The sequence below is a fragment of the Morone saxatilis genome, unplaced genomic scaffold (genome assembly GCF_004916995.1).
Source record: "Morone saxatilis isolate NCDOM2014 unplaced genomic scaffold, NCSU_SB_2.0 Contig5, whole genome shotgun sequence".
In the NCBI taxonomy this organism is placed as follows: domain Eukaryota; kingdom Metazoa; phylum Chordata; class Actinopteri; family Moronidae; genus Morone; species Morone saxatilis.
Window position 1 is genome coordinate 21,235,911 of NW_023340095.1, and position 13,976 is coordinate 21,249,886.

The 13,976-nt window shown below is 40.8% G+C and overlaps 1 protein-coding gene across 1 annotated transcript in view; it reads right to left on the reverse strand.

The window, feature by feature from the left end:
* Window positions 1–13,976, reverse strand: part of LOC118339483 (TBC1 domain family member 8) — a 25,474-nt gene that overhangs the window by 9,767 nt on the left and 1,731 nt on the right. The window contains 9 exon segments of the mRNA XM_035677161.1: window positions 159–309; window positions 523–672; window positions 1,080–1,277; window positions 2,655–2,862; window positions 5,746–5,986; window positions 7,666–7,894; window positions 8,140–8,196; window positions 8,198–8,259; window positions 8,373–8,483. Coding sequence (XP_035533054.1) covers window positions 159–309; window positions 523–672; window positions 1,080–1,277; window positions 2,655–2,862; window positions 5,746–5,986; window positions 7,666–7,894; window positions 8,140–8,196; window positions 8,198–8,259; window positions 8,373–8,483 — 1,407 coding nt within the window.

Here is a 13,976-nt window from a genome sequence, read left to right on the forward strand (position 1 = left end):
CATCCTTCTAGAGTCAAACTCTGAACATACATCATTCAAACAGTGCACTGTAGGAACAAGAAGAGAAACAGTTCCTCCTGACACACAGCCCTTTAAAGAAGTCTAAAAGCATACACAGAAGCTCCTGTGATTTCAGCCACTGTGTATTGTAATTTTACCAGAAAGAGTCATCCACAGCTCCCCTCGCAGTGACTCTGGTATCCCCATGGCAACAAGTCTTTGGATCTTCTCGGTGCGGAACATGTGGACACCGCGACCGAACTCCGTGAAATGATCCTCCCACAGCCGCTCCTTTACCTGCTCCATGCTCTGACACAAACACACACAAATATGCTGACTTGTTGAACGTGCTGAGGTTTTATAAATGACACTGATTGAGGCTCACGCACCAAGTGCCAGCAGTGGTTATCATTCACAGCAACTTATGACTGTCTGCACGTCATGGTTAGCGGAGTTAATGAGAAATTGTGTTTGCAATTTAAATCAATTCCTTTGTCATTGAAAATGTGAGTTTGACTCTACCTTGTTGCCGTTGGTTCCTGGTTGGTTTTGGTGGAAGGCTGTCATCAGAGCCTCGCTGTTGACGGTGTTACGCAGAACCTGCTCCTCTATCTCCTCTTCATCAGAGAACCCAGTGTCATAGTAGAAGGTGTAGTAGGGTGTCGGGGAGCTCTGAGGAAAATGTGAGGGAAAGGAAAACATCAGTTTCAGGGAGAATTAAAGCAGCAGTGGAACTCCTTCATTTTACCATTAAAAGCTTCATGATCAGGTGTAACTTCAGGCTCACATTTCGTCTCATATAAAAACATTTAAATTGCACTTACAGTACAAAATTATTGGTGAAATTAAACCAAACAAATACAGTTGTGAAATGGTGTTCCTCTACCTTATACCTTATTATACCTCCTGCTACCATGTGCCTTCTTTGCCCAATCAGTGTGCTGGTATACATCCTTGCCCCATGACTAAATTTTTACAGTTCCAGAAATATTCATTCAGATGTTCTGAGTGATATTCACATTCAGAAGGAGGAAAATTAAATAAATTAAAATTAAACAGCTCTTGAACATCAGACGTACCATACTCCTCTTGCCATCTTTCCTGCTGCGGAACATGGACTGTTTCCACTGCAGGGACCGCAGTCTGGAGTTCAGGTTCTCCACCAGCTCATCTCTGTCCTGTAGCTCGATCAGCTGGAAGGCCTTCTTAGTCCGAACACTTACTATGACGGGGTTGGGAAGCAGGCTGGTGCTCTCTGCTTTCTCTATGGACAACACCTGATGGGAAAATGGAGGAAAAGAGGCATCAAACCACCATCGATTATTCCTCATATGAAATAAGAATTATAGGCAGGTTCCCAGTGCTTGTTTCAGAATTGGGTAAAAAGAAGCAACTACCAAACTGAGATTAAAGGGAGTGCACAAGGAAGCACAGTTTAAAAAGGTACACAATGGGCGACCGGTTAGCTCAGTAGGTAGAGCTGGCGACCCATATCAGTGGTTGCTGCAGTGGCCCGTGTTCGAATCTGACCTGTGGCCCTTTGCTGCGTGTCATCCCCTCTCTCTTTACCCACCTTTCCTGTCTATCTTCGGCTGTCCCTATCTAATAAAGGCATGAAAAAGGCCAAAAAAATAACTTTAAAAAAAGTACACAATTAATTATTACAGTATAAATTAAATTAATTTTGAACTCAGTTCATCAACATAAATAATCTGGATTATTATTTCAGCAATAAACATACAATTTACACACTTGCTACTGTATTTGGGCAATACTGACAAAATTAATTATCCCCAAATTTCTGACTTAATACCTTAATCCATGAAATGCTGCTGGCATACAAAATTTACACTAGAGATGAGAGAGAGGAAATTCACAGTTAATTTCTCTCATTGTAGCATTTACGGTAACTGTAACACTAAAGTATTAAAGCCTAGCTCTACAGGACATGTGCAGGAACAAAAGGGACTATAGAGGTTAAGGATAATCTGGGGAAATATTCACAGTAACTGATTGGGTGGGGAGCAATCATACTTTTCTGAAGACAATGCTTCCACAGAAAACAGAGGAAATGGACGATTAAATGGCAGCAGTGGATGACAGAAAGTCTGACTCCTCTCATTGTTCATGAGCATCTGGCTGCAAATCTCTGCTTTTCACAACACACTAAACTCAAATAGGCCACTCAAATCCACCACATCCAACAAAAGGTATATCTTTAATGCTGATAGATAAACTATTGTATTGTTGTTATTATTGTTGTTGTTCATGTGATAGAATAGCTTAGTATTCACCACAGAGTCAAAAACGCTTTCTTTCACTTTCTAAAAGGCTGAACTTGTCCTTTAACAAAGCAAGCATGCAGGCTTACTGCAGGAAATAACACCCCCCTCTGCATTGTAAGTGTGCAAACATCATCTGCCACCTGAAACCAGTCAATGTGTTACTTTTTAACCAGCAGCTGCAGCTGGCAGAGTAAACACAGACTGTTTAACAAACTCACCTAAAAAAAAATACATGACCATTACAGAAAACACCTAAAGGCCTCCTGAACTCTCGGATAAAGGGTCTTTAATAAAGTCACTCGAGGTAAGGCGGAGACACCACATAGAGTTCATGGAAACTTCAGTGAGGCTGTGGCGCAGGGACTGTACCTCTGAGAGGGGTATGAGCAGGATGCAGTTGCCTTCCTCTCGGCTGGAGAAACACAGATAACTGTCAGTGGTGTAGAGGGTCCCGGCTGTATGGCAGCGTGCATGTGGTGTCCATACCGAACAGGAGGCCACCTCATGGAGTTTTTCACCACGAGGGAGCCGAAACAGAGCGAGGACGTACTCTCTTATTGCCTGTTCCTCTAGGATCCTGGGAAGGAGATGATGAGAGGAAGAGCTGAGTCTTCAGGTTCAGTCAGACTTGCACATGGAGCTGTAAGAAAATGTCTGCCTCTCATCCCTATTGACTTAAAACTACACAAATGGCAAATGATTAAAGTAGTACTTCTGGCCCTACTTTGAGATCTTGCAGTTGACCTTTGCTGAACCCTGAACCATTGGCCTTGTCCAACAGAAGTACTTCACAAAGACACTTATGTCACTGAAGTGACCATTTAGAGCAAATGGATTTGACAAAAAAGGCTCTGTTCTTCTGGGAGAAATAATCCCCCTTAGAGAATAGCTTAACATGCCCTGAAAATGCTGAGTGGTTTAATCTCTCACCTTGCTGCAGTGATGTACAGGTGTACTCCAGGACACTGTGACATCACTGCTGGGTGTGGTTACAGGTGCAACAACGCACCCTTTTGAAACTTAAAATGAACAATGTCAAAAACTTAAAGGAGTGTTGGTGTGGTAGAGGTTGCTCTGGCAGAAAACAGGTTATCATGTCCATGTTGATATGATTGAATGTTGCTAGTCAGCTGGTAGCCGAGAAGCGTGTGAATGAGCAATTGGTGGTGAAGCATGAACAAAACAGTTGATGACAGTCAGCTAATGCAGGCGTGACTTCAGTGCACTGCCAGAACTGAAGAAATGCTAGGCTCCACTCTGGAAAGGTTGAGGAGATGTAAACATGGCCTAGTTTGTCTGAGGCTGTGCGTGATCATTTACTACAGTAAAGGCTAGGAAGTAACACAAAAGGATAGTACTGCTTGGTGGACCAAGGACTCAGACAATTCTCTGCTTCACTGGACAAATCTCTTGGTAGAGAGGGAAGGAGTTAGCCCGGCGGTATACTCCAAATAAAATATTGTTTCTTATTTGTACAGTCTTTCTTTTGAACATGTGTTTCTAGTCTAGTCTTCCTTCACTTCCACTGTTCACTTATGAGCTCCTCCATCTGGCATGTCGACAGTTAAACAAACAGACCTAAGAGCTGCAGTGAGGATACTCAGACTGCATTTCATTGGATGTTTGCTTAGCCTTCGCGAAAACATCAAATCCATTTTTATTATTGTATTTATTGCAATGAAATATTTGAGGTGATTCCTCTTGAGAAGAGAAGTCTTCAGTGTTATCGTAGTAAAAATAAAGCACAGGCACATTGTGTATATATGGATGGATACGGGGGGCCTCCAGGCTGTCATGAGAGGCAACATACTCATACATACTAGATAGAAGCCAAAGTCTGGTTTGAGTCCTGAGGGGATGAGTTCAGTTTAAGGTCATATAAAGTGTGCAATGTTCAGGATAATTTCACAGAAGGAAGCAAAAATACAAACCTCAGTTCAAATGGTTTCAATCCACTTAATTGGATTTTTCAATAAAATGGCATCACTAGGACCTACATGAAGTGCAAAAAGCACCTTGTTGGTTAGAATGTATTCTGTATTATACATACAGTACAATACAGTTGTATGCTAATTATGTTCTGCGTGATCAGCCAACGAGCACAGAAATTGACAGATGTGCAGCCAAATGTGACATGACATGATTTTACATAGAGAGAGAATAGCATAACTACACCATTACTATACAAATAATAGATGTTTTTAGGACTGGGTTATAGATGAAGAACATTTTGAGGAATAAGAGTCCACTATGATGAACTCCTACACAAGCTCTGACAGGAATCTAAGCTAAGCAGTAAATTAGTTTATTGATTGTTAGTAAAGGAACTGCTATCTCTTTATTATTATATTTTATTCTTTATTTAATTTCTTCCTTCTGTAATTTCACATTCAGCAGCTATTTTACATGCATGGTGATTTCCCACTTTGTTTTCTCTTTCCCCCGCCCCCCTATTCTGGACTCTCCGCAGTTTTTGTGTCCTGTGTTTACTTTCTATTTCTTCTTCTGTTTTTCAGTTTTCATCTCTTGACTTATGCATGCTCAATGATAAACCTGATAAATACATTTGCTGTTCACAAATACTGCCGCCCACTCATACATCTGCCCCTAGCTCACACAGTTTACTTTTAACTCCACTTCCTGTTATGGTATTGAGTTTTACATACAGACAGAAATAAGTGACCCTGTGTATCACAGTGGCATTTGAGGAAGAACGCTGTGAGGTAAAAGTGGCATATGTTCTCTGTGCAGTCAGGGCGCTTTGGTTTGTTTCGAAGTGCTTTACAGACACAAACAATACATCTAAAAACATCTGCTAAGTATGATTAAATAACAAGACACCACACATCAGTGTATCAAAAATGTGTATGTCTTATTTCTCTACAAAAATGTCTTCAGTTATAGAAACTGTTTAAAGATCCAAAAGACGTAAGAGTTATGTTGACAGCTGAATGTTTGTTTTACTCCTCTTCGTCTCTCTTTGTATGGGAGACGCTCTCATGTCAGACTGTTCATAAAACTTGGGGGTTATAATTCAACATACATCTAATACACCATGTAATCTCAGGTTATTTTTAGGTTTAGTTAACGATATGCTTCTTCAGAACTGCTTGTCAGATGGTCTGATAGCTTTGGAAACCCCCTCTCCCTACACCTTTCCGGTATCAGTTGAGGAGGAGCTGTGTCCGACCATTTGTATGACTTTCCGAAAGCGACAATCCAACATCCACACCTACTTCGCGCCATGATTGGTCAGCTGTGCAGAGGTGAGAAAGAAGCAAACTTCTCTCTCTAGCTCTCTTTTTCGACAACCTTTCATCAGAAAATTACACCTGTATTTGGAAAGCCACCTGAAACGTGAAGGTGTGCTGACACACACATGTGAGAAGTTAAAATAAAGGCGTCTTTACAACGACTCTGTCAGTTCATATTGGTAAGGGATACCAGAACCAGCACTGACCTCTTGGTGATGCGTGTGGGCTGCTGCAGGACTCGGTCGAGCTCCAGGCCTTCGCTGTCCAGCAGTCGCCTGAGGGCAATGTCAGCCAGCTGACCTATGACCCCAAACGCCTCGTCCAAGTTCAGGAACATGGAGAATTCCCTCTGCCGCTTCCGCGTGTTGACCCGGATCGCTTCTGTCATCAGACCGGTGGAGACCCGCTCCAACCGTGTCAACTCCGCCCAGGGAATCACAAACTTGACTGGAGAAGAAAGAAGAGGGTTTCTAAGTCTGACTGCATATCACAGTGACTACTAGACATGTGAACCACCTAATGGTCATTAGCTATGTTTCCATCCTTTGGTCAAGAATGTTTTGTACTTAGTATGAAATAAATAAAGCACAAATAAGAAACATGTGCAGCAAGCATCCAGTCTGTGATCATTAAATCACATACCTACAAATGTTCCTTTTGTTTCTCTATTTTCATAATTTTGGTATAAACTTCTGAACTGCTGATCACTGAGAAGACAATAATCTTGTGTGAGGGTTCATCTGGGCAGTGACTCAATACATGCACAGCAGCAATTACTTGAAAGCCCATGATGCCATTTCCCAAAGCTATTTGGGAGCACTCTCAACCATTTACAATGGCTGCCATGATCACAAATGGTGTCAGTGTCTCGCAGGTTTGCAAGACTAGATGACTGAGTGACTGTGAATCTGTGAATTCGCTTTAAAATAAGACCTGAAATGATCTGGGGTTGTATTTTATATACAGTACAAAAGTATATATTTGGAAAACATTAACTGATCATATATTGTAAGAAGACGAGCTTCCTGAAATAAAGGAGCCGATGAGGTAACAGGATACCGGGTGCAAATCTGACAAAGCGTTTTGGAGAGATTTTATGTTTTATGAGTTGAGGAAAAGTTACATGCCCATAATATGTTGCCATATGAAAAGTAAGAATATATTAAGGAATAATATGAAAGGAAAGGGCATAGTCAATGGTCAATGTCCGTCCACAAAATAACTTATTAACAGTTAACTTAACAATAACAATAAACTAATCTGATTATACCAATGGATTTGGTTACTTTTTTACTGACACATTCTATGTGTCCTCTCAAACTCAGGTCAATTATTATTTTGAAGAATGTTCATTTATAGTTTCTCGGGGGAAACGAGAATTGTTTGGAAGAATGAAAAAATTGATTGTTCTTCAGAAGTGGTTTGAGAGGTGTCTCTGGATGTTCAAATAATTTTTCTCTGGTACTCCCTTTCCACAAACGCGAACCTAGTGCTAGTTCTGGGCTGGTGCTAGTGCCGGTTCTGAGTTGACCTTCCCAGAACCGGTTTGCTTTCCCACATGCTAGAGAGCCACCATAGGGCCAAGTCATTACATCACTGTACATCTGTATACATCTCCAATATTAGCCATTGTTACCAAGGTTAGACTGATGTGACTGAAATTAGTAGCTATGCTTGGGTAATGGTAGCTGACCAACAGTCAGTCTGTTTCTAGACCAGCAAAGTGTTGGTGCCCTGCTCCTGGCCAAGAACTGGTTCTTTGGCTGTTGAAACTCAAAGAACTGGTTTAAGTTTAGACACCCACCCCAACTAGCCCTCAAACTGCCTTGTTGGCAAAGGGGTATGGGTCACCATTTACTGCAACCCATTGGAAAAACTGTCCTCAAAGGAACAAACTACTTTTCAGAGCCACCTTTCAAACATACACGTACACGTAGAACATAGTATTTGTTACCTTTCTGTAGAGCACTCCTTGATCATCACTTTGAAGCTAAAATACAAGATGGGCTTGCCAATCGTTTGTACACTGACAGAATATATTAATAAATTGTGAGAAATGACTCCCTAACTGACTTTGTGCTAGTCTTTTGGTTTGAAAATCAGAGCCCTCACTTTGGTGTACAGACCTTCCTTCCCCAGCAGGAAGGAGTAGAAGGCCATGTGGTTGATGCTAAGGTAGAGGAAGCCCTGCCGAGGGACCCGGCCCTTCCAGCAGCAGCAGGAGTAGTACGTCACCAGTTTCTCTGACGACGGGAGGCCAAAGTGCAACTCGAACTTGAGGAGTGCCTCCCTGAATTTCTCCGGGTCGTCCTCCTGGGCGGCCTGGCGACCCCGAACCTCCTCCGCAATAAGGCCCTACAGAAGACAGAGCTTACACATTAGAGCACTTTACATGGACTTGCACCAATTAAAGGCATGAGAATTTAGGTTATCATCATCATCATCATCATCATCATATAATCTACAGTTAAGCGGATATTTTACTGTGATCCAATAAATGCCATAAATCCTCTTTAAATCCACAGGAAACGCTTTGTACACACACAAAATCTAAAATCATCCTCTGAGAGGATTCATGCCAGCACTGGCAGGGTTCAAACCTTGACTTTTCCTTTGACAAAGCTGGCAACATCCTCCTTGTTCTCAAACACAGACAAGAGAGTGGAGTAGGTTGTGAACCAGCCAGTCCCAGTGCTTGTTCACCTCCTCTATGGCAGCTCCTGACAGACAAAGAGATAAACCCCAGGGGGGGGATTTAACAGCTGTAACCCATCTAATAAGTCAGTCGAGGGTAGAGAAAAACATGAGGAGGAGGCTGGATGGTTCAGCTCACCGCTGGCGATTACCCAGCTGATCTGGGAGCCGGGAACCTGGAGGAGGATGCGGAAGGGTGTGACCCTGGCATTGGAGTCGAGCACTGTGTCCAGAGCTCCCACCAGGAGACCTGCAGAGACAACAAAACATGGAGAATCAGACTGGGGTTGAAATTCTGCAAACATATCCCAGAGACAGAGCTCAGGTGAATGATGAATTCCCCTAGTGAGAACCATTAAACCTACACAGTGGTCTCAAATAAACCAACAATGCAAAGTAAAAACCAGCAAACAAGCTCCTGACAAAAGTAGCGTCTGCTTTTTTTTTTTTTTACATAAACACACTTATTACGCCTCTTAAATCCCCACTGCAGTGAAATAGTGAACACTTTGATAAGCAGCCATAGAATGAGCCTGGGAAACGTCTGTGGGCAGAGCCACAAAAACCAGAAAGTTATCTCAGGTTTGCCAACTGTATATCTGGATTTCATTGCTTTATGTTACTTATCTGAAGTTGAACAAGTTAATAATTAGGGGAGCCATTAGGTTAACATGCTACATGATGGGATGACCTATAATGCTAAATAGCTAATCTATATAATTTAGCTTGGTCAAAGTGATTTTTTAAACCCTTCACACTTTTGGGTTTACTAACTGAGACTGTTCCTCTAGGTTTGACATTAACATGTGACATACTGTAATGAATTCAAATAACAAATAATGTTAAAAGATGTTAATGTTTGCACACCTCTGTGAATACAGTAGAGGTAAAGCCGAATCTATACATGCTGCCTGCATTTTGAATATTCATTTTACTAACTATACCATATCATTTTGTGAAGCGTTGGTGCTCATTTAACACCCTCTAAACAAATACTAATCTAACCATTAAAGATACATTTAAAAAACACGGTCTCAAAACAACAATGTGATGAACATCATTTTTCTGTCTCTGTTTGTGTGCCTCACAAAGAACACAGAGGTGAAGAGTTCATACAGAGAGCTAATAAAGAAGGGGAGGTGGATTAATGAGACATTTCACAGCTAGATGACAGAAGTACACAGAACTACTAGGGTAGAGAGGTCGACTGGAGCCACAAGAGAGGAAGAGACAATACATGTCTTTACCATTAATGAGATTAACTTTTAAATTTAAATGTTGCTCTTATTTTTGTAGTTATTATGATGCCTATGTGGCCACTTGTTCTTCTTATTTCACGAATATGTATTTTATTTTGTATTAACTTATTGTCCTGTCATTCTTATATCTTCTTATATTTGTTGTACATTTTTTGATAAAGTCTTACAAATAGTTTTATACCGTTGTAATGTAATTACTGTAATTATGTCATTAATAGTGACATTATCAATATTACCAGTAGCAGTGGTAAGTGTACAATTCTCCTACTGGTGTCAAAGTTAGGCATTAACTTAATTAATAATTAATAATTAATTAATTTGATTAATTCTGTAAAAGGGCGCCTGATGTAATTATTGCCATGTTTAAACAGACCTTGTAATAAAATATGCCTTAAATGGATGAAACCATTGTCAGCTGGCCATGTAAACAGCATTGCAACATTCTTCTTGCTCAAAGGCATAAACACAATACAGAGCCACAGAGAGCAGCAAAAAGAGGTACTTAAGACACACAGACAGCACCGCAGAGAGGAGGAAACAAACATGATTACAGTTTAGATGAATCTCATTTAAAAACAGGAGTATCAGGCAGGTAATAAACTCCTGCAGCTTCACTAAATCAGTCAGTTCAGTTCTAATACTGAAATCCAGCAGGGAGTTTAGAGTGAACTCAGTGGTGATCTCTACAATTCCAATCAACTCCACAGATGTTCAGAAGAATAAAATTGACCCTACGAACCCATAGTGTTGAATGACTTCATGCATTTTGATCATCAAGCAAACAGAAAGAGACCAGAAACACACCCATCTTTACGCTTTGTGAACAAGCTGAAACTGTCTCTGAAGAGGCTGCCGTCGTCAAGTCTCCATCTTTGTAAACCAAAGTTAATCTGCATCACGCTCTTCCAATAACAACTGTCTTGGTAGTGCTTTCATTCTATATTTCCTCTGTGAAAAAAAACATGTGTCGGGTCAATATTCTGCCTTAAGAAATGGAAAGGGCTGTAGCTTTAGTTCAGAAAAAGTCCACAGTGAAACAGCTCATTTTACATCTTCACTTTTATGACTCAGTTTATGACCCATTTTAAAAAGGGGAACAAAACAGGAAACATGCAGTATATAACATAGTTAAAAACTATGTTCAACCACCATCAAAGCTTCATGACAACCACAAGTCTGCATTTTAGGATCTGTTGTAGGTTAAAATACTGAAAACTTTGAAATAACTGTGCTTTCAGACTACTTGCATAACAATGTGGGAGCATGTGATTGAGTGTGATAGTTTTTTGGTTGCTTGTTGGGTTTTTTTCTGGGACAGCTCACCATTATCATATACAATCTTTGAGCTCTCCAAAGCACCCAGACTAACGTGCACAAATACCTATGTCGGTATGTATAAAGTTGCTCAGTGTAAAACAACTGTGTAATAAGTGCCTAAATGTCCAGACATGGCCTCAGTTCCCAAATTATTTAAATCAGTTAGGCAGGCCCAGCAGAGGCAACAGCAACACACGTTTCATACATTATAAATGAGTTATGATGGTTTAATAAAAGTAAACATCTACACTACCTGCATGAAAATGTTTTATCTACATACGCCTAGGGTTGCCTTCCGTAGTGGCCGCCATATCAAACCTTCTACAGTAGCCCAGAAGAGACAAAGCAAACACTGGCTCTACATAAGGCCATTTTGTGGCCACCACAGTTTCTCCCTTATGCTTGGAAGGGGAGGGTGAAGCAAGTTAGACGCCACTATTCTTCCAAATATTCATATTAACCACATCTAAAGTAGGTATCAGTTATAAAAAGCAAACACAGAAGTCATAAAAACAGGAGATAAAACTATTTAGATCAGACTTTGGCTGTAAATATCCATTAAAGGCTAAAGGCTATAAGCCTGAAAAGAAAATGGATCACTAGAATTGTGTTTCTCACTTGCCTCACACCGACACTTAAGAATCACACTTACACATTGATCAAGTTAGTTCATAGTTCAGGGCTCTACTTGAGACAGTTTCTTAGAAGATTAGTAAACACCACCCCAGAGAAAAAACTGGGCTTAAGACTTAAGGTAGTGAAAAATGTTAAGCTTTCCTTTAAACCTTAAAGTGTTTTGTCTTTCTAAGGCAGCATTATCAGCCAGATCAAGCCAACCTACCACAGCAAAGTACAACATTGCATTTCAAAGTTATGACTGAACAAGATGAGGGCAGTCAGATCGCTATCTATGTTTAGCGGTGCGTTCTCAGCCCTGGAACACACAAAAGAAAAAAAACATAAATAAAGAGGAAGAGGAACCAGTATCAGTTCTCCCTCATACTGAAGGTTGTGTAGCATTTAACTCAACAGCTTCAGGGTTGTCAGCCTGTAGTGAAACTGCCTCCTTCTGCCAGAAAGATTTTCTAACCCTTAAAGTATTTCATCAGAATGGGATCCACCAGAGACTTTTATAGTCTCGTGAGAGTCAACATGCTGTTTAAGAGGCTTTTCCACCTTATGGAAGTATACCTTTTGTTAATTTTATAATCATTAAAGTCAGGGTATGTATCACGCTGAATATCATCATAAAATATCATCTGTCACAAGGCAATCCTTCTGGATTATAGCCTTCAAAAATCACATGTTTGTGGAACCCTGAGCAGGTGGAGAGGTGTAAAGTCTCCTCCAGCAGACAGCTCTGGCTCTTAGCCAACTGTAAACCACATCTTAGAGTCAAAGTCAACCTGCCTGAAGCTGCGAATCCGGCAACCCAGCAACACAAAACCATCCGTCTGTCACCACAAAGCCCAGAAGAGGTTTACACTCTCTCTCTCCAGAAAAGGGAGTCAATATGAATCATCGCCTTTCTCTGCTAATGGTCACATTGTGGGGGAATACTGCTGTGGAGACATAAAGGCTACAGTCAAGCTTCATGAGGCTGGGAGAATAGCAAAACAGAGATCTGCTTTCTATAAGACTGCAATGTCTGTTTGCTCTTGAATGCATCAAACTTAATTATCTGTATGTCTTTTTCTGGTGCTGCTTTATGTCAAAACATTAAATTAAGGCTAACTGAATACAGACACATTAAAGACAGGGTAAAGGTTACTTTCAGTGTGCTTTTGCTTTATAGAAAAAGTATTTGGTTGGAAATAAAAACACAAAGACGGGTATGAAGAGACTGATCAGCTGCAGATGTTTAGCTGCCCAGCCCTCCTCAGAAATCCCACTGAAACCATGTCATCACTGCTGTGATAGGTGTGTTTTCACAGGTTTGAGTCCATATCAAATTTCAGTTTCTGCTTCTATCTTTATAACTGGAATTTATAATTTATAATTTATATAACTGGAAGTCAGTTCTGAGCCATAAAATAGACAACTCTGCTGTGTTGTTTCCTCTGCCTGTGTGGCAGGAGTGCCAAAGTGAAGGTCGTTTAATTAGTTAATGTTGAACAATCTGACAACAGGACTTGACCCTTAACCCCTCTCGCTATGGGAACAGCGGGAACAAACACATACACAAAGTAAACCCCGGCCAGGAAGTTCCTACTATTCTCTTTTATGAGAAGAGATTTAGGCCAGATTTCTCCACAGGGAAGAAGAGAGAGCATAAAGACGACACTGCATGAACTGGTTGCCGGTTTAATGGCATGAAGTGTCACTCATCAACACATAATTCTACTGTACAGACGACTGCCAACGTGTCAGCAAAGTACAGGCGCAAAACACAGAGAGGAAGCAAGATGGGGGGGCAGCAAACAGGCCGTCATAGAGAAAGCTGTAACTCACAGCGGTGGGAAGAAGTCAGACGGGCTACAGCTGCAACAAGCATGTGGTCAAATTTAAATAACCACTAAACACAAGGACAGAACCTGTTCTGCAAGGTGAAGAATTTAAACCAGGGCACAGTGATAGAAACATTTTTACCACCTTCAACAGATGATATATCAGAATCCCACAGAATAACAAAACCTGCAATTCTCCAACAGGAAGTATGGACATATGGGGTGTCGATTTAACTGACTTTTGATTGGCGAATCTTATTAAACAGTGTCTATTACACAAGTGCTACAGTTTTTATGTGTATGAGAGAAAATAAGCTATTATTAAATGGAAAAGAAGTGCATAAAATGTAGTGGATTTTTTTAAAATTAAAATTGACTGATTTTAAAGGACCAGTGTGGAGGATCTAGTGGCATCTAGCAGGAATGTTGGAGATGGCAACTAACTTAACACCCTTCACGTTGCCCTGTGAAGAGTGTAGGAGAAACTATGGTGGCCACCAAATGCGAATAGCCAATCTACCTATCTAGAGCCAGTGTTTGGTTTGTCGGTTCTGGGCTACTGTAGAAACATGGCGGTTCAACACAGCGGACTCCAAGGAAGGCGACAAGCGGCGTCTGTAAATGAAAATGTCTCATTCTAAGGTAACAAAAACACAATGATTCCTATATTCAGGTGATTATACACTAATGAAAACACACATATGAACATTAAATTCATTT